Genomic DNA, 26,227 nt, shown 5'->3' with positions numbered 1-26,227 from the left:
AAAGGACTTTGAGAAGAGTGAATCTGCTTGAGTTAAGGAGTCAAAGCAATGGGGAGCTTGTCAAGTTGAGTTGACATAGCTGAAGTTTTAGGGAAGGATGATCAGGCATTAGCTAATTTAGAAGGTAAGTTGCTGTGAATGGTTGTGTATCCAGCTCCTGCATGGGTTTTATGGCATCTCCTCCAAACCCAACAAGCTCATGGTCTTTTGTCAATGATGGAAAGATGGAAAGAGTTCTCGCTCAAGGTATTGTTGATGACCTGAGCACTTGAGAAAGCTGCTCCAAGATGAATGAAGGACTTTAGTAAATGTTACGTGTTCCAGCTTTAAGCAGTGCAACACAACTTTACTAATTCCTCAACAGCAACACCGACAAGCCAGTGCAACAGAAGTGAGGTCATTAATGATGAATATGATTAGTACATCAGTGAAAAGCTGACCTTTGACTGTAAGAGTGGTGCTGCAGCTGACACTGCCAGCATCATTCTGAGCTTCACAGGTGTACACTCCATCATCATCAAAGTTCGTGGAGTGCAATTCCAGGACTGCAACTGAGTCAACAAATGATGTCCTGTAGTTGCCCCCATCTGTGACCTTGGTGTCATGTTTGTACCAGGTCACTGTGAGAGGGGCTGTGCCACTGACTTTGCACTCTAGTCGGAGTGACTCTCCCTGCCTCACAAATTTAGTGGCAGGGAGTTTCAGCACAAATTCAGGTGGTTCTGAAAGCCAAAATAAAGGAACGTTAGCTGTTGAAAGCATAAAGGACACTTCAGATAGATGGTAAGGCTAAAGATGAGGTGATAAGATAAGCAGTGATATGCTGACAATGATGGGTTAGCTATAGAAAGCTTCTTGGGAAAGCATGTTTATGACAAAGGCAACAAACACATTTTGATATGAAGCTGAAGCAGTGGAAAACTTCAAATTGTAACAGTAAAAGGGTTGCAAAGCGGAAAAATGCAACAGAAAGTGACAAGTTTTCACCGAAGATGACAGAATGTGATGAAGAGAGCTGCACAAGAGTTCATTTAGAAGATTTCAATCCAACCTTTGACTGTTAAGTCTGCACTACAGCGTACAGAGCCGGCATCGTTGCTGACTTGGCAAGAGTAAACTCCACTCTGGGTGACACCCACAGAAAAGAGCTCTAAGAAGCAAGACAGCCCATCCACCCCTGTGAAGCAAGTGGGCCCAGTCATGAGCTCAGTGTCATCCTTAAACCACTTGATAGTGAATGGAGGTGTTCCCTTAAAGGTGCCTTTGAAGCGTACTTTGGTATTGGGAACAGCAGCCTGCGACTCAGGCATGGTTACAAAGCTGGGAGGTTCTGAAGAAAACAAGAGCAGGTTAAAGAGGTACTTACCTTTAAGTTGAGATTTTATGACAGATAACCTTGAAAAGCACTGTCTAACCTTTGACCATGAGGGATCCACTGCATTCACAACTTCCAGCAGCATTGCTCAGTTTGCAAGAGTAAGATCCGGCATCAGATCTTTCAAGCTGTTCAATTTCAATGGACACTGAGTTGTCCTGCTGAATGAGTTTATGTTTCACCCCACTAGAGATTTTTGTCCCATCTTTCTGCCACTCCACAGATATTGGCAGGGAGCCGGATATTTTGGCACAGATTTGTACAAATGAGCCCAATATCTCTTGCATGTTTACCAGGGGTTTGATGAAGCTTGGGGCAATTACTTGCTCTGTGACCAAAAGAATAAAAAGCAGTTAGACTTTGTCTAATAAGTTACCATGTATCACAGGAGGTCAATATTTATTACACCAACCTAGGACGATCACTTTGACTTTGCAGGTGCAGCTACTGATGTGGTTTGCAACCTCGAAGACATAGTCTCCTTCGTCCTGTCGCTGAACAGACTGAATCTTTAGACTGCTGATGTTGTTCTCAAAGGTCAGCTTGTGCTGCCTAATGGACTGAAGCTCTTTGCCATCTTTCATCCATTTTACTTTGAGCTCAGGGGAGCCCGTTACCTTGCAGTCCATACTGACTGGATCTCCAACTGTGACCTTTATACTCTCAGGTTTCTCTATGATCTTAGGGGGCTCTACAATGTGAAGCAAAGTCAAAAATGCATTTAGTTTAAACCAACGAAATGTAACGATGTAGAAAGATTTGACTGCTATGATCAGGTAAGCTTTACCTTGCACTGTGAGAGTTGCAAAACATTTATCTTGCCCAGCCTCGTTTACAACCTGGCAAGTGTATTTCCCACTGTGAACAGCCTCACAGGCAGGAATCCTGAGAGTGGCCACATTGTTCTCAAATTTCCTCTCAATCTTTGAATCCTCCAAAATCCAGTTATCATCTTTCTGCCATTGTACTGAGAGGGTTGGAGAACCTTTGACAACGCACATAAACTCTGCCATTTTACCCAGGACAGTGGCCGTATTCTCAAGCCTCTTGGTAAATGTTGGTGGTTCTATCAGAGAGCAACCATTGAAAGGTCAAACAGGTTTTACCGCACAAAACATGAAATGCTGATCTGTAATTCTGAGTAGACCAACCTTTGAGGTTTAGCGTAGTCTTACAAGTGCAGCTTCCCACTTCATTAGCAACAGTACACTGGTATTCACCCACATCTACCTTGTCACATTTGTGCACCTCCAGGCCCAAAGTGCCATTCATCTGGGAGAGGCCATGTTTAGCACTGGGTTTAATCTCTTTTGTATCTTTGTGCCATGTTATCTCAAATGGACCAGTCCCAGCAACCTGACACTGAAAAGAGGCACTGGAGCCTTTGACAACATCAGCTGGAGCCAGCTCTTTAACAAATGTTGGCGGTTCTGAGACGAGACAAAAAAAAGTTACCAACCCTTTCCTTCAAGTTATGAATGTATAAAAATGAATCCCAACTAAATCAACTTTATAAGAGCTTTATGTTCATTTTGAGGCAAGGTTTCTCAATCCTGAAGTTTGCCTTTTTGATGTTCAAAATCGATCAATAAAATTTCCAATTAAAGGAATACTGAACTGCAGAATCTGCATCTCTCTTGTTTGGAGAATAATTGCTTCCAGATGTAATCATAAAACTCTTACAGAAAGTACATCTCGTCAACTGACAGAACTGACCTTTGACCCTGAGTTCCATGCTACAGCTCTCACTGCCTGCCTCATTGCGAGCCTCACAGTAGTAAAGCCCACTGTCTTTGGTTTCTGCTCCACACACTTCCAGAGTTGCAACAGAGTTAACAAAAGCCATCTTGAATCTATCACTGGGGCTGATCTCAGACCCTTCCTTAAACCAGTAGATGTCTATCTCAGGTGTGCCAGTCACCTGGCACTCAAACAATTTACTCTGACCAGGACGGACCACAGAACAACGGTCTGGGGTTCTTGTGAATTTGGGAGGCTCTGAGGAATAGAATAAAATAGTAGGTGTCATCATCAGCAAAACAACAACGGGAAAATATGATCTCTAAGTTGCCAAATATGTCTCCCTCCAAATGTTGCTTAAACTCAAAATCAGTTGGCTTTCCCTCAGTGTCCACAAAGGTTGTCTATCATCTGGTTTACTTCAATTCAACACCCAATCCCAAAGGCAGCTCGATTATGTTGAAGGATTTTGAGAATGCTGTAACTGGGACAAGGGCATAGCAATACGAAAGCTTCGTTACTGCTGTGTTGTAAACTTGGACTCCAATATAAAAAGGTGTGTGGATAACAATTTAGCAAGTAATACTATCTTGAAAAGACTTTCCTTTGTCCTTAAGATACAGCTGGATGCTAAAAGACAAAGGAACTGTATCCAGAGATGGGACAGTGCCACTCTTGGTACAAGAATGGTTTGGCATAAAATTACCAAATCTAGGAAGTATTCTCCAGTAGAAAGTGAAGAGTTATTGTAAAATAAAAAGGACAAAGATTTGGATTTAAATATCGCAGCAACAGAGGGATAGAGACATATTTGTCAACTCAGTTTCAAATAAAGGATGATAACCTTTGACAAAGAGGTTGGCCTGGCAGGACGTGGAGCCCACATCATTTTGTATCTCACAGATATAGTCTCCAGAGTCTGAGGTTTTGGCAAAGAAGAGCTCCAGTGTGCTTGATGTGTTGTCTTTGATCACAGAGCAGTCAGCACTGGATAAAATCTCTTTCTTGTTCTTAAACCACCTGATGGTTAGTGGTGGTGTGCCAGAGACCAGAACATTAAACTGGACCTTTGATCCAGGCAGAACATTCATTGATTCAGCCTTTTCAAGAATGCATGGTGGTTCTGGGAAAAAAAAATGAATTCATTCTTGAGTTATATATTGCTGTGACATTCACTGGTTTAAAATTTCAGAAAAACGAAGCATGTTCAAACCTTTCACGAACAAGATCCCAGAGCACTGGACAGAGCCTGCTTTGTTTTTAGCCAGGCAGGTATAGCTACCGCTATCTTTACTGTCAAGATCAGAGATTTCCAGAAAAGCAACATTCTCAAAAAATGTGCATTTGTGTTTTTCATCAGTCTGGACCTCCTTCTCATCCTTGTACCATTGTATGGTTATTGGTAGGGAACCAGAAACAAGGCACTCGAGATGAGCAAATGATCCTTTGATACCTTCTGTTTTCTTCAGTTTTCTAGTAAAGGATGGTGGAATGATTTGATCTAACAAGGGGGAGAAAAAAAAGTGAGTAGCAATGTTTTAGGTGAGAAAATAAAACTAATTTAAAATTTTGGGGGTAGTATCAAGAACTAACCAAGAATGGTGAGTGTGGCTTCACAGGAGCTTTGCCCAACATCGTTTGAAACCTCAAAAGTGTAGTCGCCACTGTCACTTTTTTCAGTTCTGATGATCTTTAGCACAGAGCTGGTGTCTGTGTTATGTACTTTGTATCTCTGTCCAGAAGTCAGCTCTTTGCTAGCTTTAAACCATTTTGCCTTCAGCGGTTTTGTGCCTGAGAACCTGGCCTCCAGTGTGGCAGGATCTCCCTGAGTCACACTGATTGACTTGGCCTCCTCTGTGATCTTAGCTGGCTCTGAGATGTCAAAGAAAGCAGTCAGTAATGAAACTTTAACTGACAGACTAAAGATTCTGAGCTTGAATTTAATATTTATCAACTCATGAGGTCCCAAGTTTTCCTGTGTGTTCATACTGAGCTGTCTCATAGTTACAAATTGCACTCTCAGAGGATGCATGCACTTTGGACCTTGGCTCGGTTTTCTACTGGGTCAAACTGCTTGGTCCTTTGAGGACACTTCTCAAAAGAGCAAATTCAATCTGTGACTCCGTGAGTTGATAAGGAAGGCAATAAAAGGACAAATCAAATATGAGTTTATGAGTATCTTAACAAACCTTTGACTGTTAACACAGAAGAGCATGTCTGGCTCCCGGCCTGGTTCTGGGCCTGGCATGAGTATTTGCCAGCATGTTTGCTCTGTAAGTTTGTGATGAGCAGCAGGGCTGTCATGTTTTCAAATGTGATATGAATGTTTTCTGCCTCTTTGACCTCGTGGTTGTCCTTCATCCAGGCCACAGTCATGGGCTCTGAGCCCTTCAGAGTGCACTGCAGAGAAACCTCAGTGCCAACTAAAGAACTGAGGTTCTCCAGCTTTCGGACAAATGAAGGCGGTTCTAGAGAGAAAAGATGTATATATCATTATGGCTTTTTATTTACAGATATCTGTCTTCCAGAGTCTTACTCTATTCTGCTCAACTCACTCTTTCATTCAAAGTTTTTATATGGAAACTATACAGTGAGGAAGAGAATCCACACCAACCTTTTAATGTCACTTGACAATCACAGGAGACCTTTCCGACTTCATTCTCAACAGTACACTGGTACAAACCAACATCTCCTGCCTCTACAGCCAGCACCTGCAGGGCTAACAGGTCATCCTTTACAGTGATCCTGTGTCTCTTATCATTCCTTACTGGCTTTGTGTTTTTATAAAACGACACAGTGAAAGGTGCTGAGCCAGAGACTTGGCCCTCAAGCATCATCTCAGAGCCTTTAACCACATCTTTGGGCTCCAAGCTACGTACAAACAATGGAGGTTCTAGAAGAAAACAACAACAACTTGTCAACACATTAAACCTGACTTTTCAAAGGACTGCACACATGTGACAGGTATTTTCAACAAAATATGTAAAAAGTAAACCAACCTTTGACTGTCAGTGTACTGCTGCAGCGGTCAGTGCCAGCCTCACTGGAAGCCACACAGACATAATCTCCACTATCCTCTACTTTACAGCTGACTATATCCAGAGATGCCACCAAGTCAGCAGAGGCTATTTTGTATTTGGGGCTGGAGCTGATCTCCATCTCATCTTTGAACCACTTAAAGCTGATCACAGGGCTGCCTGTCACCTTGCATTCCAACCTAGCAGAGTCGCCGCTGGTGATAAGCTTAGTTGCCTCGAGCTTCCTCACAAACACAGGAGGTTCTGAGAGAAGAGGTTAACATTGATTATCAGACAGGAGGCATTAGGTTAGTGCTGGAAGACAAAGAATGTCAAGACATTTCATGCAGCTGCACACAGCACTGAAGACGAGCACCTTTCACGAAGAGGACTGCAGTGCAGTCCACCTTTCCAGCATCATTGGACACTTGGCAAGTGTATTTAGCAGAGTCACTGGGTTTCACAGAGTTAAGCTCCAAAGAGCTTGAAGAGGCATCTTTCTTTATGAAACATGTACTTCCAGTGACAATTTCCTTATCCTCTATGAACCACTTAACAGCCAAAGGTGCTGTTCCAGTGAAGGTTGCTTTGAAGGAAACTGTGGTTCCTGGTATAACATCCTGATTTTCTGGTTTCAGTGTGAATGCTGGGGGCTCTGGGGGCCACAAATAAAACAAAGTTTGCATTTCACGTTAGCATGAAATCACTCAAGGATGTTAAACAACAAATGAAAGCAGATAAGCACTCATAACCTTTGACATAGAGTGTGCCGCTGGTTTCTTTAAAGCCAGCTGAGTTGGTGGCTTTGCATTTGTAAACTCCAGAGTCAGCCTTCTCCAGCCGGACAATCCTCAGTGTGGCAGAGCTGTCTTTGAACTCTGGCTGGAATTTGGATCCAGAAAATATCTCCTTGTCATCTTTGAACCAAGATATGGTCATGGGCTGGGACCCAGACACCTTACACTCCATAGAGACGTCATTGCCAATGTTACCATCGACTCTTTTCAGGGTCTTGGTGAAAGTTGGAGGCATTATCCGATCTGGTTGTCAAAGAAAAACACCTCATGCATTAACAAAACTTCGGACTGTATTTGATACAATTTAGAAATAATTTCAACCACTTATTTCCTGACAAAACCACCCAGCTTAATTTGAATCCCAAAAACGGGTCACATTGTCTTACCTTGAGCTTCAAAACTATCAATAATTATTTGAACTTGAAGTAAGAAGCTGTTTTCTGAATCTTTAGTCTTTTTCATCATCAAACAGAAAAACATCAAATGTCAAAGAAGAAGAAGAAACGAAGGGCAAACCTAAGACAGTGACTGAGCATGTGCACTGGTCTTTCCCAACTTTATTGGACACCTCCATCTTGTAGTCTGAAGTGTCTCCTTTTTCTGCTGTAAGAATCTTCATGCTGGCAATATTGTCTTTCAGGGTCATCTTATATTTACGGCCACTGATCATCTCTTTGCCATCCTTAAACCACTTCACTTTCAGGTCTGGGCTTCCAGAAATTGTGCACTCCAAAGTGGCTGAATCTCCTGCAGTGACACTAATGGACTCTGCAGGTTCTACAATTCTGGCAGGTTCTGGGATAAGACAGACCCATTAGTTAAACAAGAGTCAAGACACAAGTACCTCAACACAAGAGGTAAAGCTCTGTAAGAGTATCAATAGTTCAAAGATGTCTAACCTTGCACAGTCAAGGTAGCCTCGCATTTTTGTTGGCCAGCCTCGTTCTCTGCTTGGCAGGAATACTTGCCACCATGACTGATGGCGACCGTTGTTATCGACAAGCTAGCAACATTGTTCTCAAACACCATCTTGATGTTTGGATCATCATCTCTCAGTATTTCAGAGTCTTTCATCCATTTAACAGTGATGGGAACTGAACCCTTAACGGTTCCCTGTAGTTTCACAGAATTTCCCAACACTGCGGTCGCACTCTCAACCCTCTTTGAGAAAGACGGTGGCTCTATAAAAACACACTGGGAGTTAAACTGAGTTCAAAGCATCAGAGATAACTTCAGACAATGCTCAGATTTACTAACCTTTAAGTTTAGCTTGAGCCTTAGTAGTAATTTTGCCCACATCATTGGATATAACACACTGATAATCTCCAACATCCGCACTTTCAAAGGACTGGATCTCCAGCCTTGCCAATGATTCCTGTGAGATAATCTTATATTTCTGCTCGCTGGTGATGGCTTTCTTATTTTTTAACCAGCTGATTTCAAAGGGAGCTGTTCCTGTGATTTCACACTCCAGATGGGCTGCTGCTCCCTTCACTGTCTCTACTGTCTGCAGATCCTTTCTAATTGATGGAGGTTCTGGTTGTCAGAAGAGTAAGCAAGGTTATGCAATTGATAACAAAATTTTCCAAACTTATCAGCAACCAATGAGAAAATTCAATATTTGACAAACCTTTAACAGCTACAATGGTGTTGCAGCTCTCACTGCCAGCATTGTTTGACACTTCACAGGTATAACTCCCACTGTCTGTTACTAAAGTGCTAATTATTTCCAAAGAAGCAACTCCGTTCTTGAAAGAGATCTTATATTTTTCTCCATCGTTAATTTCTCTCTCATTCCAGAACCAGTGGATCCTTAGTTCAGGCGATCCTTTAACAGTGCACTGCAAGCGAGCAGCTATACCTTGTTTCCATATAAACTTGGGCTCCATTTTCTTGACAAAAGAAGGGGGCTCTGAAAGGAGTGTTCAGTATAAGTCACCAAGAGTTTTCGGCAGGGTTAAAAGAAACAGCAGAAACAAATCAACAGACAGAAAAGTGCGAAAAAGAATGCAAAGAAAAAGACAAAAAAGAAAGCATTGCATAGTGTTAGCATTGGCTTGCGGTTGGCGGGGAAAGGTTGTCAGCAGTAATCCACCTGCTCATCTCAAGAAATATGTTTAATTAAGGCTAATTGGAAGATCACCTCTAAGATCTTACCTTGCACTGTAATCACAGCCTCACAGGACGAGCTTCCTGCTTCGTTCGTGGCTGTGCAAACATATTTCCCAGAGTCCTTCTGTTTGGACTTGGGTATCTCAACAACAGCAACCTTGTCCTCAAAGGACAGTTTACAGTCCATACTCTGGTGGACTTTTTTGCCATCCCTGGTCCAGGTGATGGTCACACCAGTGTCTTCATCCACCTGACACTCCAGTCTCAGCGGGTCATTGACAGCAGCTGACACTGGCTCAATGGTCTTAACGAAGCTGGGCTTGTTGATGACATTGAGCTGTGTGGTAAAGGTAGCAGTGCCAACACTGTTGGAGGCCTTGCACAGGTACACTCCCTGGTCAGTCAGCGCTAGACTTTTAATGTGAAGCGAATACTTGTTCTTTTCACATTTCATGACATAGTTCCCTTCCGAAGAGATCGCTATGTTGTCCTTGTGCCAGACAACGTCCATGGGTGAAGATCCAGTGAGAGAGCACTGGAACACAGCTTGTTTCCCCACATATAAAGTCATTGGGTCTGGTTTTGATACAAATACCGGTGGGTATATTTCTATGGAGAGCAGGTGAAACATACAAAAAGTTGAGCAAATTTCAAAATGTGGAAAAAACATGAACAACAAAATTGATGCTGTGCAATCTCAGTTTACGGACTGATCCAGTTCATTAGCAAATCATTACAACACTGCATCATTATGATTCATAATCATAATGCAAAATATAATTCTCTCTCTCTCAAACACACTGAAACATAAAGCGATGATTTCAGAAAAGGATCCCATCAGGGTCTTACCAGTTACAACAAGAGAAGCAGTGCAGCTGACAGTGCCGTGCTGGTTTGAAGCCTTGCAGGTGTATTCACTGCTATCGGCTTTGACTGGGTTCAGCAGCTCCAGGGAGGAGCTGATGTGCCGGCTGATGATCCTGTACTTCTCGCTCTGTCGGATCTCAACGCCTGATCTGTACCACTTGAAGGTCACACCTGGAACATCCTCGACTTCACATTCAAACTTGGCGTGGCTGCCGACGTTAATCTCCAGTGGTGTGATTTTCTGCCTGAAGACAGGTGGCACTGTGGCACACCCAGACAAATCAAAAGGTAAATGTTAGCAATGAAGTAAACAAATGGTTGAAAAACATTTAAGGCACAGAGATGATGAAAGGTTGAGGAATGGTGGAAGACAACTCAGGAGTGACTGTGGAGGAGAAAAAATGAGCCTGAACCTTAACCCCATAGCTTCAGAATAAATTTACAAGAAGATCGTGTCATTACATGCAATTCTCATGGAGCGAGGGTTCAGGCTCAAGGAGGAAAAACAAAGTTGGTGAAAGATGGAGCAAACTGAACTTGATGAAAGTCAAGTTGAAGCTCTTGAAGCATGCAGAGAGACACTGAAGATGTGAAGAGAATGGACCTTGAGAAATGTGACACATCATGGGTTTACAAGAAATTGGTCAGATGCCGCCAACATGCCAGAGTGACCATGGAAAGACTAACTACACAAGTTACCTGAAGGCCAGAACTGTGACAACCTTTAGAGCAAGATGCTTAAAGCTCAACTTGCACAGCTGTGAAAGTATTGGTCTTCAGGTAACTATTTACCAAACAGTGATGTTGACCGTACAGAACATGGTGAGTTAGTACAACCCAGTGACCTGCAAAAGTGCTCAAGCTGAAGTATGAAAAGAATGAATGGACCAAAGTGAAGGGTTTGAATGACCTGATATATATGGATGATTAGTCATTCTCAGAGAAAATGGATGAATGAGATGATGATGTATTGATTTTTCCTATTGTCAAACCTCTTGAGACCACAGTGAGCCTTGAAGATGTTGTAGTCCTGCCAGCTTCATTCTCAGCCTCACAAACATATTCTCCTTGGTGCCTCTCCTTGACAACTTTGCTGATAACCAATGTGTATGTGTCATGGTCTTTGGAACACTTGAACTCTTTGCCAGATTTCACCAATTGCCCATTGAAAAACCAGCTCACCTTTGTGACATACTTAATGGTCGTGCTGAACGTTACCTCACTGTCTTCCTCAATGGATAAGTCTTCAAGAGAGGTAACTATTGTAGGGAACTCTCTCTGTTCTGTTCTAGATATTGTGATCTCTTCTTTGAAGATCTCTTCTTTGAAGATCTCTTCTCTGTGTTCCTTCTGGATGCTTACATCCACAACCTGTTCAGTTATAGTAGTGGTGGGAGGCAGAGCTGTGGTAGCAACAGCCACTCCTGAATCTCTCTCGCGGCTCTTCATTGTTACTGACCTCACCTCCTGCTTGGATACCTGCAATGACTGCTCAAAAGCCATGTGAGCCTCAGTGGTAATCTGGATCTGGGATGAAACAGACTGTTCCATCTTAGCTGCTTTTGTTTCTTGCATCACAACTTTCTGCTCAGCTGCAGCACATTCAATGGCCATTTTTGACTCAGTCTTAAGTGCAGCAGCTTGCGATTTAACAGCACTGATGTCCATTGCGCTCTCATTCACTCTCACTGTTTCTACCGTGGAGGAGAGCATTTGCTTAGAGCGAGCTGAGGATACCTCGGCTCTTTGAGGTTTGTCTAACTGCATAGTGCCTGGCTGATCTGATGTGAGCACATGGGCTTCCTGGTACACTATGGAGTGGAAAGCTGCCTGGAGCTCAGTCCTGAGGTCAGCTGTCTGAGGATAGTTACCTTCAAAAGCCAGTGTGATCTCCATGGGTGCGCCTGTTGTTGTTATTAGGTAAGTAAACAACGCCCGCTTTGGTTCTCTTTTAACCTTGACTTCTTGAACTTCTACAGTCTGTAATTTCCCTAAGACGTCAGCCAGTAACACTGGCTGATCACTGGCCACAGCTGACTGAAGAGCATCTCTGAGCTGATGGCGTATATTCAGGCTCGATGGCTTAGGAACCTGAATGACAAAAGTCATCTCTTTAGGAAGTGTCGTGCTGTCTTTCGATTCTGAAACCATAAGAGACAGTTTCGGCTGTGTGGTGGCGACGACTTTAGTGGATTCAGACTTGCCTATCTCCTGAGAGAGCTCACCCATTAAAACACGCTTCTCATCCATCACTATCGACTGCCTCACTGACTGACCCTCCTGAATCTGAACGGCAAAGTCCTGTTGTGCTGCTTCTAGAAGGGTACTGCTCTCAGTGGAGATCTCCTTCTCTTCAACTTGAACTGGTTTTGTGGGAACTTTAGGCTCTACAACTGTCTGGCAGGTGAACTGCTGCACATCTGTAAGATTCTCAGTATGTCCTGCGTCCAAGGCCAGGCTGTCTGCCACTGTGGTAACTTGCAACACATTCAAATTATCTTCCCTTTGTACCAAAGCTCGCTGCTGCTTGACATCAGTAGTAAGTGGTGTTTCCTTTGGAAGCTGCATTGGCTGGAATGAGAGCTGGAGGATGTTTTGAGGCCTCGGCTCTGTTCGGAGCTGAGACTGAATGCCTGTCACAGATAAATCCAGCTCTTTGTGGTAATCTGCTGTGAGCTCTGTTTTCTCCTCTGAAATTGCTGCATGACTTCTTGTCTTTTCTTTTTTCTGTGCTGCCACCTGCTGGTCAGGCTTCTCAATCACAAGAACACCTTCTTTTGGTAGTGCCTCCACAGGATGGGTTGATTGTAGGTGCAGCAGGGTAGGAGCCTCTTTCTGGGGTTTGATGGTCATGGTGCTTGCCTTAGATTCAAATTCTGATGTGTCTTCACAAACTACAGTCCTCTGCTCATCCTGGCTAACAGTGTGCAGCAGAGTGGGACTCTTCCTGGTTCCTGCCTGCTCTGGTGTTGGTTTCTCACAGGTGAAGCTCTTCTCAGAGGGAAGAAGGTCCTGCTCTGTGATTACCTGTAAGTGCAGCAACTGCTCCCCCTCTACCTGCGACTGAATGGACATTGCACTGTCCAGACTTTGCAGCTGCTCACTGTGCTCAGCCTGCAGTAATCGCCTCTCTTCAGTAGTAAGAGCTGCCTTCATTACTTTATCCTTGCTGAGTTGGGCTGTTTCCTCAGACGGTCTATGCATGGAGAACTTGGTCTCCATGGACAGGGTTTGTTTAGATTCACTGACTGAGGCCAAGACAGGACGGTGCTTTTCTTTCTCAACGGTTGACTTCATCGCAGAATCTGCTGTTGCAAGCTCACTCGTGTGACCTTCAGCAAGGACCCGATTCTCTGAGGACTGAGCAGAGTATAAAATCTTTATACCTTCCTTTACTTTGTAACCTCTCTCGTCTTGAGGTCTAGGTATTTCCTGAGACTGCTCTTTTAAGATTGACAACTGGGACTCAACCTGATGCCCACTGACAAGTGGTTTAGGTTCTGAAGTGGGTTTAACTGTAGCAGATTGTCTGTCTGCCAGCGGCTCTGTGCTGACTGTAGAAAGTTGAGTGAGCTCCTCAGCAACAGCTGACATTACCCTTGATTTCTTTTCCCGAGCGGTTTGAAGCTCAATGACCTCCGGGCTTTGGATGCGATCACAGTGCTGCTCTGTGAGGTCCTGACTCTCTTCAACAGAGGAAGTAAATGCTGCCATGTGAAGCTGTTTCGCTGGAACAGCTGAAACTTGAGGTGGGTGTGTGGGAACAACAGACACCCTTTCCTCTATCTCATGAGACTGAAGCACTGCTGCCTGGTGAGTCACCTGCTCACGATGAATGGTGGCAGCAGAGATGTCTAATTCTCTAAGGGAGCCAACCTGCTCACTGGGGATTATCTGCCGGTCTTCAGTGCCGATAGTGTAGACCATCTGATCAGGTCTAGCTCTGTCCTGACCTGGAAGGCTGACCTGGTACAAGCGAGATTCTGTTGCCTGTTCTGTCATCGACACCTTATATCCTTTCTTCTGAATCACTGTCATTTGCTCCTGTTTTCGAGAAACAGAGACTGATTCTTTGAACACGATTAACTCAGCACTACAAGATGCCTCCCCAAATTGGTTAGAGGCCTTACATGTATACAAACCGCTGTCTTCCTGTTTGACATTTTTAACACTGATGAAGCCAGATCCATCTGGATTGGCTACAATAATACAGTTTCTACTGGGCTGGATTTGAAAAGCCCCCTTGAACCACTTCAAATCAGGGGCTGGGTCACCACTGACCTTGTAATTAAAAGAAACCTCTCCCCCCTCTGAGCATCTCACAGGCTGGATCTGAACTGTGAAATTAGGAGGCTGACCTGTGACCTTAAACATCTTCTCAACCCATTTCTCTGCCTGGCTTATATCAGTCTTTTTAATCTCGAGGTATGTAGTACAGGTAGTTTTGCCAAATCGGTTTGATGCAGTGCAAGAATATTCGCCTTCATATTCAGATGTAACCTTGGTGATAACTAATGTGTACTCCTCCTTCTCTTCTATCAGCTTGTAAATAGAGGAGCTCTTTATCACCTTCCCATTGTGAGACCATTGCACAGTTGGCTTTGGGAAGCCAGACACTCTGACCGTAAACCTGGCTGTCTCCCCTGAAGTTACAGATGCTGGGGAGAGTTGGGTGAGGAAAACTGGTTTTTCTTTTTTCTTCTCTAAAGCAGAGGTGTAGCGTTTGGACTCTGGCTTGAGTTCAAGTGTTTTTGTTTTCTGCGGTAACTGGACACCAGTGTAGTAGGTTTCCTCTTGTTCTTCCACAGTGGTGATGGTGGTGCTAGAACGTTCTGTCAGGAAATAATGAGCAATATTGATAACAATATCCACAACACAAAAAATATGAACAATTTATTATTTAAAAACATTAAGTCTACTTTTTGCTTGTAAGTACGGCATTGGAAAAAAGTATTTATATTGCTTCTGAATATCCATCAAATGCCAGCAGTGGGATCCCTAAAATCTGCTGTTTTGTGGAAAAAAGTGTATACAAATTATTTTTAACCCTTAAAAATGTTTAAACTTACAAACTTAAAATATCTTATTGAACAACATGGCATCTATGAAATTATCAAATTTACCAACTGAACATTACAGATAAGATCGTAGTGTTGTAAACAGTAAACCAGCTTGTGCATGATTTCCTAATTGGACATTAAAAAAATCACAAAAAAGTATTTTCCCTAAAAGCAGGTATATTTTTGGGCCTTGACTCAATTAAGAAAGTTTTTATTCCTCACTCTTTAACCTCTTAAGACCTGAGCTTTTGTCTGGTGTGCATTTTTTCATTCACTTTCCTATTTGGAATAAGTAAGGCCTAATAAGTATAAGAACTGAACTTGGCCATTGTACGGGATGTTTGATTATTTGTTATGACTTCTCTATTAGCTGTTTGTTATTAGTGTTATTGAAATTTAATACGTTGTCTTTTTCACTAAAATTGGTGAAATGTTGTGATATCACCAAACAATGATGTGGGCACTGTCCCGGTCCCTAAATATGGCTAATAGGTCAAAGTTGTTGTTTTTTTTAAAGGATCATGGGTCTGAAAGTCAGAAATGTAATGTCCACATATGTGGAAGCTGGGTCTTCAGAGGTTAAATCACATCTCAGGTAGTGAAAATTTCTTCAACACATGGATTTTATTACTTAGAAAGGAGAACAAAAAAGTCTCAATATGGTAATGACAGCTACAACACAGCGAATCACAACAAAGGCAACAATGTAACATTTAAATGTTTTATTTTATAAACTCTAAGACAAACCAACATGACGTCTGTACAAAGAAACCATGACCTTCTACTTTTGAGCCAGAAAAGTTTTAATAAACCTATTATACTGGTAAATAACTTTCATTCACTCCTAAAATTACACATATTTACAAGACATGAACACTCATCTTCCCAAAGTTTAAAAATCTTCACAGCTTTAATTTTTTTATATCATTAATTATTCTGCAATTTGTTAATCTCACTTAAAATATTGTTTTGAAATTCTGCAAAAATATTTCTAACATGCTGCAAAACATTTACACACAAGAAATTAAAAAAAGTAACTGCAATAAAATCAAACATTAAACAAAATCATTCAAGTAACCAACACCACAATACATTCTTTAGAGTTTGTAGATTGAAATGTTATGATGTAGTAATTAAAAGTATTTATCTTTAAGGATTATGAGGGCAGATTCATTCCTCTCTTTGTCACTGGCATGAAATCTATTGTAACTTGTGTAGAAATGTAATGGATTCACTTGAGAAAAAAAGAAAAAAGAAAAAAGAAAAAAACCTTTTTCTGAAACAAGATTTAACGTCTCGATTACACTCCAGGGTCAGTGTCTCTTAAGTCATAACAGGTCAGTCTTAAGATGAATCCTGAAGAAACAATGCAATGTCAAGCTGATGAGAAAAAGTATAGCTATAAAAAAACTGCTGAGCCATAAATGCACCAGTGCAAAAATTAAGAAACTCCAACTGATGCCAAAAATAAACAATACTATTTTAGTATTAGTTACTTTAAGTTTAGTACCTCCCAACGCCTCAAACACAAAACAAAACAAAACTGGATTAAACCAAAAGTTTAGGGCATATCCCTCAGCGTCCTAAGTTATGGCTGGCGTTGGGGTGTCAAGGCACCAGTATTTGCCTTATCAGAGAAAATGGAAGACATTCTAATTTTCTCAAGTGAATACAACATGCTTCAGAAGATTTAGACAAAACTATCTCACGAACAGACATCTTACAACATTTTTTTTTTGAGCTTGTTGAGTTAGATACAGAAAAACAAATGCAGTTTGCTGTGAATGGCTTGGAAAGATAACATCAGCAGCATAAAACCACACTTCTCTACCAAAACAAATGTTTAAAACAATTGTGTGTAAAGTTTTAGACAACATCTAAATGTTCTGCTGATTTATGTTTCTGCTTCTTTTTTAACTGGACATTTTTATCAAAGATTTTCTAAAACAAACTACTTGCTCACAGTTTTAACCCAAAGGACAACAATCTAGTTGCCCAAACATAGTTTAAAGTTGGTAAAGATTGCTAACTTACTTTTTAAATTCTTTGTTATGGCAGTCTATGCTAATATGCCTCATATAACACTGGCAATAAATAAAGAATAAAACCTAATTTAATTTGAAAACTCTAAGCCTAAGAGTTAGAAACTTGGTCTGAATCGCTCTGTTTCACCAACTTGTTACTGGTGACACTAAAGCACAGACGCTTAAAGCTGTAAACAGGAATTAGAAACATCTAATAAAATGGCATTAAAAAGATAGTATTAGTGACTCTTTAGCATCTAAAACACCTTAAGCAGCGCAGTAGTTTCAATACAACCAGCTGTGTTTTGTATTACACACTTATACTCCCCAGCATCACTTTGGATTGCATTTGTGATGAGCAGATTAAAATGGCCTGCTGTTTTCTCCTGGATTATACACCTGCTGTCTGTGACGCGGTCTCCATCTTTGTACCACTCAGCTGTCGGACTTGGTTTCCCGCTAACAAGACATTGTAGGATCACCGGGGTCCCTACTGCTGCGGTGACATTTGTAAGTGGGATGACACATCTAGGGGGCGTCTCAGTCACTTGGAATTGGAAGCTACATGTCTCAGAGGACTTCCCTTTGAACTCTATTTTATCATCTTTTGCCGGTTCAGCAAACACATCAAAGTTGATGCTAACATATTTCTCTCCCTGTTTGCTCATTTCGTTGTCAGTGTTGGCCACCAGCCTCACCGCCCGCTGAGACTCATCTGCTTCTTGTTCAAATTCAAACTCAAGCTCAATTTCTGACACCTGATCTCCATCAAACGATGTATTGTCAACCACCATGTCAAACTTCTGTGGCTGGACTTTAGCACTTCCAAGAGAAACTGCAGTTAGTTCTCTTCCTCTGGTTTTTCCTGAGAAAGCTTTTGCGCTCAACACCACCAGCGAGGCCCTACAAAGAGTCTCCCCAACAATGTTAATAGCTCTGCAGGTATATACTCCACTATCCTGAGGTGTGACTTTGCCAATTTTGAGGAAGTGATTGTCACCATCAGAGGAGTGCAAGTATTTTTTGTTGTTGTGAGGAATTTTTTTGTCACCTTTGAACCAGGAAACAATGGGCGATGGAATTCCCATCAGTGAACACTCAAACATAACAGTGGTACCTTCTGGGGTTTCCATGTCACAGATGGGATTGATAAACCTTGGAGGCATCTCAGTGACCTCAAAGGCTATTTTCAAATCATCATGTTCCTGAGTGACAAAGTCTACGGCACCCTCCTCATATATACTTGGTAATACATCCAAAGAAATGATCATGCTCTTGTTATCTGCTGTGTACTCTGGAATGGTGATGATCTTCACCTGTTTCTCAAATTCTTTCACCTCATTTTCATCCAGTTCCACTTCAAGCAGAATCTCTTGTGGGGAAGGAGAACGGGAAGAGTCATCTTCCTCCACATCAAACTCCATCACATGCTGATGGGTGACAGCAGGTGGGGCAGGCATGAACCTCACTTCCTGCGACACAACTACCACTAAAGCAACACTCCTGGCTTCTCCAACATAGTTTACTGCCTCACAGATATACTCTCCTTGGTCAGCTTTGGTGACATTGTGAATTGTGAGTGAGATGCTATCACCATCTCTTGCCATTATGATTCGGTCATCTGCCTCCAGTTGGGTTTTGTTACAGAACCACTTCACCTCAGGAGAAGGCAGGCCAAACACTTCAGCATAAAATGTTAGTGACTCATTTTCAAACACTCTTTTCTTCATAAGAGGTTTGAGGAAGGCAGGAGGGATACCCTGCACTTTCTCCTGAAGAGTAGCCAGGCCTAGAGAACCTCTTCCCATGGTGAGGAACCTGTTCTCATCCAAGTTCATACCAGGAGGGGTTGTTTCAATTCCTTCATCTGCAGGAGATGTCAGGAACTGAACTGGAGAGAAAAACTTATCTCCAGAGTCTCCTGTTGATGGTCTCTTGTGTTCCACCGGGGAGAAAGGATATTCCTGAGGGGTCCTAAAACCACCAAGTGTATCTGAACTGGGAGTATGAAAAGTAACAGGAGACTTGGAGGTGTGGAAGGACTCAACAGTTGGTTGGGAAACCTCAGTAGAAGAACCTGGGGTGAAGAACCTCTCAGTTACCTCTGCTATGTCTTCACTCACAGTGCTGCCAATCTCAATGGACATCTCAGACTCAGGAGACAGTGGCCTTCCCCAGTCTGTTGGGGGGTTGTAGTAGTCATACACGGCACCAAAAGTGACCACTTCTTCCTCCATTGAGCCAGCCGCTGCAGCAACTCCCCCAACATCAGCTGCCGAGGCTTTGACAAAACTACTTTTGTCCTGGGTTTCAGATCCCTCAGTAGCAGCGTCCTCAGGCAGACCAAGAGGTTTGGTACTGCTGTCTACTTTTGGCTTGACAACAGAAGGTTTAGGTTCTTTCTCCCCAAGGACTTCAGTCATCTCAAGTTCATCCTTTGTTTGTGTATCGTATTCTTCTGCTGCCTCCGTCACATCAGCCTGAGACTCTGGCAGACTTAGGAAGACACCACTGTCCATTGAAGGCTCTGGGATGGAAATCAGATTATCACCAGCAAATTCAGCTTCCTCATGAACTTTTTCCATTTCAGGCCTAAGAACAGACAACTCACCAATGCCTTCAACCCCTTGTTTCATATGATGTGTCATTTCTGTCAGATCTTCAACAACATAAGGCTCTTCTTCATCATAACTCGACACTTGAGCTTCACTTTGAGTCAGGGAACCCCTAGCAGCTTCACTTTGCCTCTCAGATTTGAGAGATTCAGAAATTCTCCTGGGCTTCACAGCCTCTTCAACTGGGGCTTTGACAGAGCGTTTACCTGTCCCAACTTTTTCAGGTTGGAAGGGAATAAAACTACTGGTTCTGTCAAATTTACGCACAGTCTCCTCCCTCATCATCTCAACTTCTCCAGCTCCCATTTGTTCAGGTACAGGACCAAGTTTCTGTGGCTTTGGCCGGACCAACTCTGGAGACTCCTGTACTTCCTCTACAAACTGTTTTGGCGTCATTCCTGCTAGAAGTGCTCCCTCTTCCATGCCAGCAGATTTTACACTGACAGTGCTTCCTTCTTGCAGAATGGAAGGTTGTTGGAAGGCAGCCTCAGGATACATTGTTTCATGTTCAACTACTTGTTCTTGCTGATCTAGTGAAATAGCCACGGCAGGTATAAACTCCTCAGGAAACAGAGTTTCCTTTCCCTGTTCTTCTTGGAAGGAAGGCAGGGCTGATGCAACAGGTGACTCGGACTCAAAAGCTTGTTTGATTTGAGAAACATTAATCACAGCAGCAGAAGATGACAGACCACAGCCAGATATAGTTGGAGCCTCTCTTGAGATACCAGGTCTGGATCTTGGGGCTGTCACAACCACCTCAGATGAAGCTTCTGGACCAAGAGGTTTATCCTTAATCTGAATTATATTATCTTCAGTCTGAGTGACATCTGCTTTGCGTAGAACAACAGGTTTCTTAACATCCTCAGCTAACCCTGCAGGAGACTTAGCAACCCTCTGTTGAATTAAACTAACATTCTCTACAGCACGACCACCTTCTGAAAATTGCTCTTCAGCTTGAAGTGACACATCAGAGATACTTGTAACATCTCCAAGCTTATTTCTAGCAACACATTTGTACACTCCAGCATCAGAAAGTTTAAAATTGTTGACATAAAGTCTACAAACTTTATCATCTACCTCAAATCTGTATTTTCCAGCAGAGGTGTCAAGACCAGCATCACCTAAATACCATGTCACATCTGAAGCAGGTTCACCTTGGATTACACAATCCAACACAGCAGTTTCACCCTCAGAGCATTTGATATTCTGCAATTCTGGGGCCATGCGAGGAGCTTCACCGGCCACATCAAAGGAGAAGGTGAACTTATGTTTGATAGTCTGAGAGGCTCCCTCATCACCCTGTTCATCCGATGTTTTCTCTGTAACAGCCTGAGGTTTGTCCTCACTGATTTCCTCTAACATTCCAAGGACAGGTGTAGGAGCAGTAACTCTGATTTCAACAGGTGAGGAGCTGAAAGATTCATCTGAGGAGCGTCTGTGAATTACTGGTTGAGGCACCTGTAGAGTTGCTTTTCCTGAATCCATGTAGGTTTCAAGTTCCCGTACAATTGCTCTCTCCTGGTTTTCCTCATCCTGCACCCGCTCCTCGGTGACTACTACCTCTTGTGTGACCCCTGACTTTCTCCCCAACTTGGTGTCAGTAATCTCAAGAGTGCCACTGCAGATAGATTTACCATGTTTGTTGGTTATGACACAATCATATGTCCCTTCATGGTCTGTTGTTGGGTAGAAGACAGTGAGCTGTGATTTGTTAGATTTGCTAATGATGTCATAGTCAGGGTTGTGGGCTAATTGGTGGCCATCTTTTAACCATGTGACTGTAGGCAGAGGGTCTCCCTCAAACTGACAGGTAAACTCTGTCATCTCACCAATCTTTACCTGAACTGATGACATTTGTTTCACAAATACTGGACGGGAACCTCCAGGATTTGTCTCGCTATCTTTTACACTCCTGGCTTCTTGCACCTCCTTTAGATTTGACTCCTCTTTGACTTTCTGTTCATCCCTCTTTTTAGCTCCAAGTTCAATGCCTTCTGCACTTGTGTCTACGCCCTGTTTTGTCCTCATTAAATCTCCAGTTCTTTCTTCTCCCCTTACACCTACAATATCCTTCTGCTGTCTCCATTCACTGCTCTCTCTGGTAGTACCCATCTCTTCTTTCACCCTTCTTTCCCCTCGTACATCTGACTGGAAACGTTGGCTGCTTGATTTATCAACACTTATGTCATACTCCTCCCTGCTTCGCCTCAGTTCTGCCTCTGTTCCCACATCTTCCCATGGACTTTGGAGTGGGGAGTGTGTACGGTCCGAGGTAAAGTCTCTTGGGGGTCTATGGGGACTCTCACCCATTGCAGAGGTAAGTTCGTATCCCTCTAAAGGAACACCAGTAGGTTGGACAGGTGAGTGTCCTGGAACTGGTGATGCTTCAAGACCTGCTCTGTCTTTAACAGAAGACCCAAGACCATAAGGACTTTCCAAAGGCATGCCCACATCATGAGGTTTTCTTCCAGGGGAGGAAGTATCAGGAGAAGGAGTGGGCCTGTAACCAGCATCACGTTGAAGAGGTGAAATTTGTTTTGTTGGTAAGGATCTACCAGCAAGAGTGGTATATGGAGATGGACGGTCACCAGCCGGGGCTTTATGAGGAATGCCACTATGGGTGTCACTATCGACTGGTGGAATCTGAGATTCAAAAGGCATCCCAGGGCCAGGTTGTTTAAACTGACTGTCCAAAGCCCACTCAGTCTCCAGCTCAGCAACTTCCTCTTGTTCACCAACATCTTGTTGCCATTTCAGGATGCGTTGAGCAAGGGCTTCCTCCTCACTTACAAAGTACTCACTGTCTCTCTGCAACCTGGTCTCACGACCTTCTGTTGCTAAGTCACCAGTCGGTGGCCACTGCGGGCTATCATCCCTCTGTTCTTGGAATCTCGCTGGAACTGACTCGCTAGGAAGCGACTTTTCCTGCTCAGTTTTTCCCAAGGAAGTCTTCCTGCTGAGGATCCTTTCAGTTTGCTGAGCTGAATCTAAGGCAGAAGCCTCTGCAACATTTGAGTAACCCCCAACCCAGTCAGACTCCGGCTTCACAACTTGCTCTTGTTCCATCTGAACATCCTGTTGCCATTTCATTATACGTTGGGTCAAGGCCTCCTCTTCACTGACAAACTTCTCAGTTTCATTCTTAAGCTCAGAAATATTCTCCCTCGACAGCTGAAGCTCACGCTCCTCTCTTGTCTTCTCAAACAGCATCTTTTGTTCTGTTCTGCCATTTGCTCTAGGCAACGTCTCAGCTTCCTCTTCTGCAACTCTGGCTCTTAATTTGGGTGATCTTTGTTTGGACATCACTGATACTTCAGTTCCCAGCTCTCCATATTTGCCTTCCATCCTCTCTTTGAGCAAGGGGGCAGAAGCTAAGTCCCGTTCTCCTCTGCCTATATAGACAGGTGCCTTTGGAGTAGACATGGTAACACTGTCTGTGGTCGCTGTTTTCACCGACACCTCTGGCTGGGTGTAAATGTGTTCCTTAGTCTCCATATACTGCGCCTCTGGAGGTATAGGTAAATCACTTTCAGGGTAGGGTGTCTCGTCTTCTGACATTTGGACTCCTTTCTGCCATTTCCTGATTCGCAGGGCCAGAAGTTTTTCCTCACACTGCATCCTTTCAGCTTCGAGGCTCTTCTCATACTGAGCCCTCAACGACTCCTCTTCACACTCTTCTTCATATGTTCCTGCTGTGTCTCTTGTAACGTGAGCTGGTGTTACACCCTCACTGAGAAGGCTCTCTTTGAAAGCTTTAGGCCTTGGTGTCCCTTCAAATGTGTCATCAGCCCTGGTTTTTGCTCTAGTTGGGGACTCCACTTCTAATCCCGTGGCTCTGGTTTTTATCCTGGGAGACTTGTTAGCCAGTTTGACAGGTGACTTAACCTCTACTTCTGGTATTCTGGTATCAGATGTGGTTGGTTTTGTCAACAAGGAGCCATACATTGCAACCTCTTCTCCTCTGACTTTTTCTGTAAGTGATCTGGGTTTTGACACATCTGCAAATTCAGAATCTAGCCCCCTTGCCTTCATTCTTGGTGATTTACGGATAGAGGAGGGCACTGCCTCAGTTTCTAAAGTTTCTCTCTTCTCTACCACCTCCTGGTGGGTGTAGGTCCGCCCTGAAGGCTCCATGTAGTGCATCTCTGCTGGTGCTGGCAGATCAGTTTCAGGATGAAATCCCTCCTCCTCAGACATCATACTCCCTTGCTGCCATTTTCTAATCCTGAGAGCAAGGAGTTTTTCTTCACACTGCATGCGTTCAGCCTCCAGGCTTTGACTATACTGAGCCCTCAGTGACTCCTCATACAGCTCAACGGACTCTGTTGTTGCTGCCTCCTCGGATCTTGTTACTTTGCTGGGGGACTCATCCTTTGCTGGTTCTGGTCTCTGTGTCTTCATGAGTAATGCCTCCTCTTGAGTAGACATAATATGGCCAGCTTCCCTGCTCTCTGTGTACACTGTATCAGCAGGGAATGTTGTTTCAGAGTATGAAGCTTTAGGTTGACGGAGCTGGACGTCAAGCTTTGAGTATGATACTCCATGGTGAGGTAACTGAGCTTCAAGCTTTGTTGCTTCCACCTGATCCAGAGCAGCTGCACTGTGATGATCACTTACCATCTGCTTGACTCTCACATCTGCCTGAGATTCAACAAATCTATCAACTGGTTTGTTCTCAAGTGCCTGTGTGTACTGTACACCTGATTTTCTTTCAGCCTCAGGTATCAGTGTATCAACCAACTCACCTCTCATGATCTGAATAGCCCTTGTTCTGGACTGTGGCTCAAATGAATGCCTTACACGCGGGCGAGAGGTTTCCAAGCTTGTGGTTTTGCTCTGAAACTCTCTATGACCCTCTCCTGAATCAAAAGGTCGACTGAACTGCTGGACATCAGGCAAAGATGATGGCTTCACCCTGAGCTTTTCCACATAATCTGCATAGCTCGGCTCGCTAGTGACCGATTCCAAGTCAAACTCAGAGGAGGACATGGTGGAGATGGATAACCTTTTCTTCTGTTTGACAGCTTTTTGAAGTGTGGTTAGCTTTGTTCTTACCTCATTGTGAAGACTCTCAGTGTCACTAAACCTTTCACTATATCTGTCGCTGCACCTGTCACTAAACTTGTCGCTGAACCTGGCACCTGTACGCCGGTCGCAGTAGATGTCACTGAATCTGTCATTAAAGCGCTCAGACCTGTCAAACATGGGAGGAGGAGACGGGGCGCGCTCAGAGGCAGTCTCCAAACGTTTCGACTCTTTTTCTGACTCAATCTCTTTTGAAGGGGTACTGGACTTGAAGTACACAGTACGCACCAGAGCAGTCTTAGATCTGGATCTTCCTTTATGGACTTTGGACATTTTGTCAAACGGCGACCCTACACACCTGAGGTCAACCCGAATCTTCCTCTCTTTCCTCTGTTCTGCCATGGTGTCTATGCTTTCGTGGGCCTTGGCAGAGCGTTTAACAAAGCCCAGATAGTTCGCAGACTGTTCTTCCCTCAGCGACACCAAAAGTGATGCTGTTGACTCGGCAGACCCCTCTGTATTGATTGCCATTACCTTATAACTGCCTGAGTCCTTTTCTTTGACACTGTCAACTACCAGACTGGTTGTGTGCATGTGCATCCTACTTTCCGTACAGATTCGGCGTCTGCGCTCTTTAGGAATAGACCTGTTATTGTGAAACCAAAGAACGGTTGGTGGAGGGCAGGCTACCAGTTTACATTTTAACTCTACTGAGTCCCCTTCCACAACCGACTGGAATTTGAGTTTCTTGGTAAAAGAAGGTTTCATGTTCTCTGTCCATGAGGTGATGGAGGAGGTTCTGCTAGAGCAGCGATTGGCCGATACCAGACCATGATCCAAAAAGTCCTCGGTGTCAGAGAAGGCTCCTCTCAGCTGACAAGTGCCGGAGAGTTCTGAGCTGCTGTGCGGTGCTCCCTCTTTGCTTTCAAGATAAAACAGCTCTGAAAAAAAAATAGACAGCTGTCAGAATAACCTAACCTCCTGGGGTAAAAAAAGAGAAAAGTTTGAATGAATCATAAATGGAATATTAATTGCATGCTGGGAGTCACAATGCCAAAAGAAATAATTTCACTCACCATATTTGTTCGAATAAACGCAAGACTTGATTCTTTTTATTAGAAACCTGCTGGAAGTTTTGATCCTTCGTCTGTGGAAATTTCTTCAAAACATAAATTGTTTTATTATTAAAAAGCAAAAGTCCAAGATGGGCTGCTAACATTCGACTTTTAATTTATGAAGATCGCTTTGACTTCACTCTAAAATATTCCTTACCTGACTTGCAGACAGGAGAATAAACGCCCTTTCTAATCCTTCATCTTATCAATAAATATTGCACAAAATCAGTGAGAAACAAAGCTCTCCAAAAGATATCTTACGTTCCAAAGTTAAACAAATCAAGCGGTAAATTGGGTGAGAAGGCGTTTATTCGAACTAATATAGTTTACTGGTGTTATTTCGAATGCAAACCACAGGAATCACATCCCAACTATCTGCAAGCCAGGCTAAGAAATATTTTGCAGGAGGAAGGTATCAGTTTCCGATGCAGTACACCTCCATATCTTTTAAAGGGTATTTCATGTCTGGAAACTTTAAAA

At 43.3% G+C, this 26,227-nt stretch overlaps 1 protein-coding gene across 1 annotated transcript in view; it reads right to left on the bottom strand.

The window, feature by feature from the left end:
* Positions 1–26,227, bottom strand: part of ttn.2 (titin, tandem duplicate 2) — a 178,306-nt gene that overhangs the window by 124,843 nt on the left and 27,236 nt on the right. The window contains exons 43-64 of the mRNA XM_074694523.1: positions 10,901–14,740; positions 9,891–10,169; positions 9,087–9,650; positions 8,560–8,841; positions 8,187–8,465; positions 7,829–8,110; positions 7,446–7,724; positions 6,885–7,172; positions 6,509–6,787; positions 6,115–6,396; positions 5,730–6,008; positions 5,305–5,583; positions 4,709–4,987; positions 4,329–4,616; positions 3,960–4,238; positions 3,092–3,373; positions 2,527–2,805; positions 2,163–2,441; positions 1,788–2,066; positions 1,416–1,703; positions 1,052–1,330; positions 441–722 (exon numbers count right to left, since the gene is read on the bottom strand). Of these exons, the coding sequence (XP_074550624.1) occupies positions 441–722; positions 1,052–1,330; positions 1,416–1,703; positions 1,788–2,066; positions 2,163–2,441; positions 2,527–2,805; positions 3,092–3,373; positions 3,960–4,238; positions 4,329–4,616; positions 4,709–4,987; positions 5,305–5,583; positions 5,730–6,008; positions 6,115–6,396; positions 6,509–6,787; positions 6,885–7,172; positions 7,446–7,724; positions 7,829–8,110; positions 8,187–8,465; positions 8,560–8,841; positions 9,087–9,650; positions 9,891–10,169; positions 10,901–14,740 (10,026 nt within the window). The remainder of the gene's footprint in view (positions 1–440; positions 723–1,051; positions 1,331–1,415; positions 1,704–1,787; positions 2,067–2,162; positions 2,442–2,526; positions 2,806–3,091; positions 3,374–3,959; positions 4,239–4,328; positions 4,617–4,708; positions 4,988–5,304; positions 5,584–5,729; positions 6,009–6,114; positions 6,397–6,508; positions 6,788–6,884; positions 7,173–7,445; positions 7,725–7,828; positions 8,111–8,186; positions 8,466–8,559; positions 8,842–9,086; positions 9,651–9,890; positions 10,170–10,900; positions 14,741–26,227) is intronic.

This window comes from Halichoeres trimaculatus, unplaced genomic scaffold, assembly GCF_033239565.1.
Source record: "Halichoeres trimaculatus isolate MK-OKI-2021-1 unplaced genomic scaffold, fHalTri1.1 fHalTri1_scaffold_19, whole genome shotgun sequence".
NCBI lineage: Eukaryota > Metazoa > Chordata > Actinopteri > Labriformes > Labridae > Halichoeres > Halichoeres trimaculatus.
The sequence above is the reverse complement of the archived record's forward strand: the minus strand, read 5'-3'. Positions and strand labels throughout refer to the sequence as shown.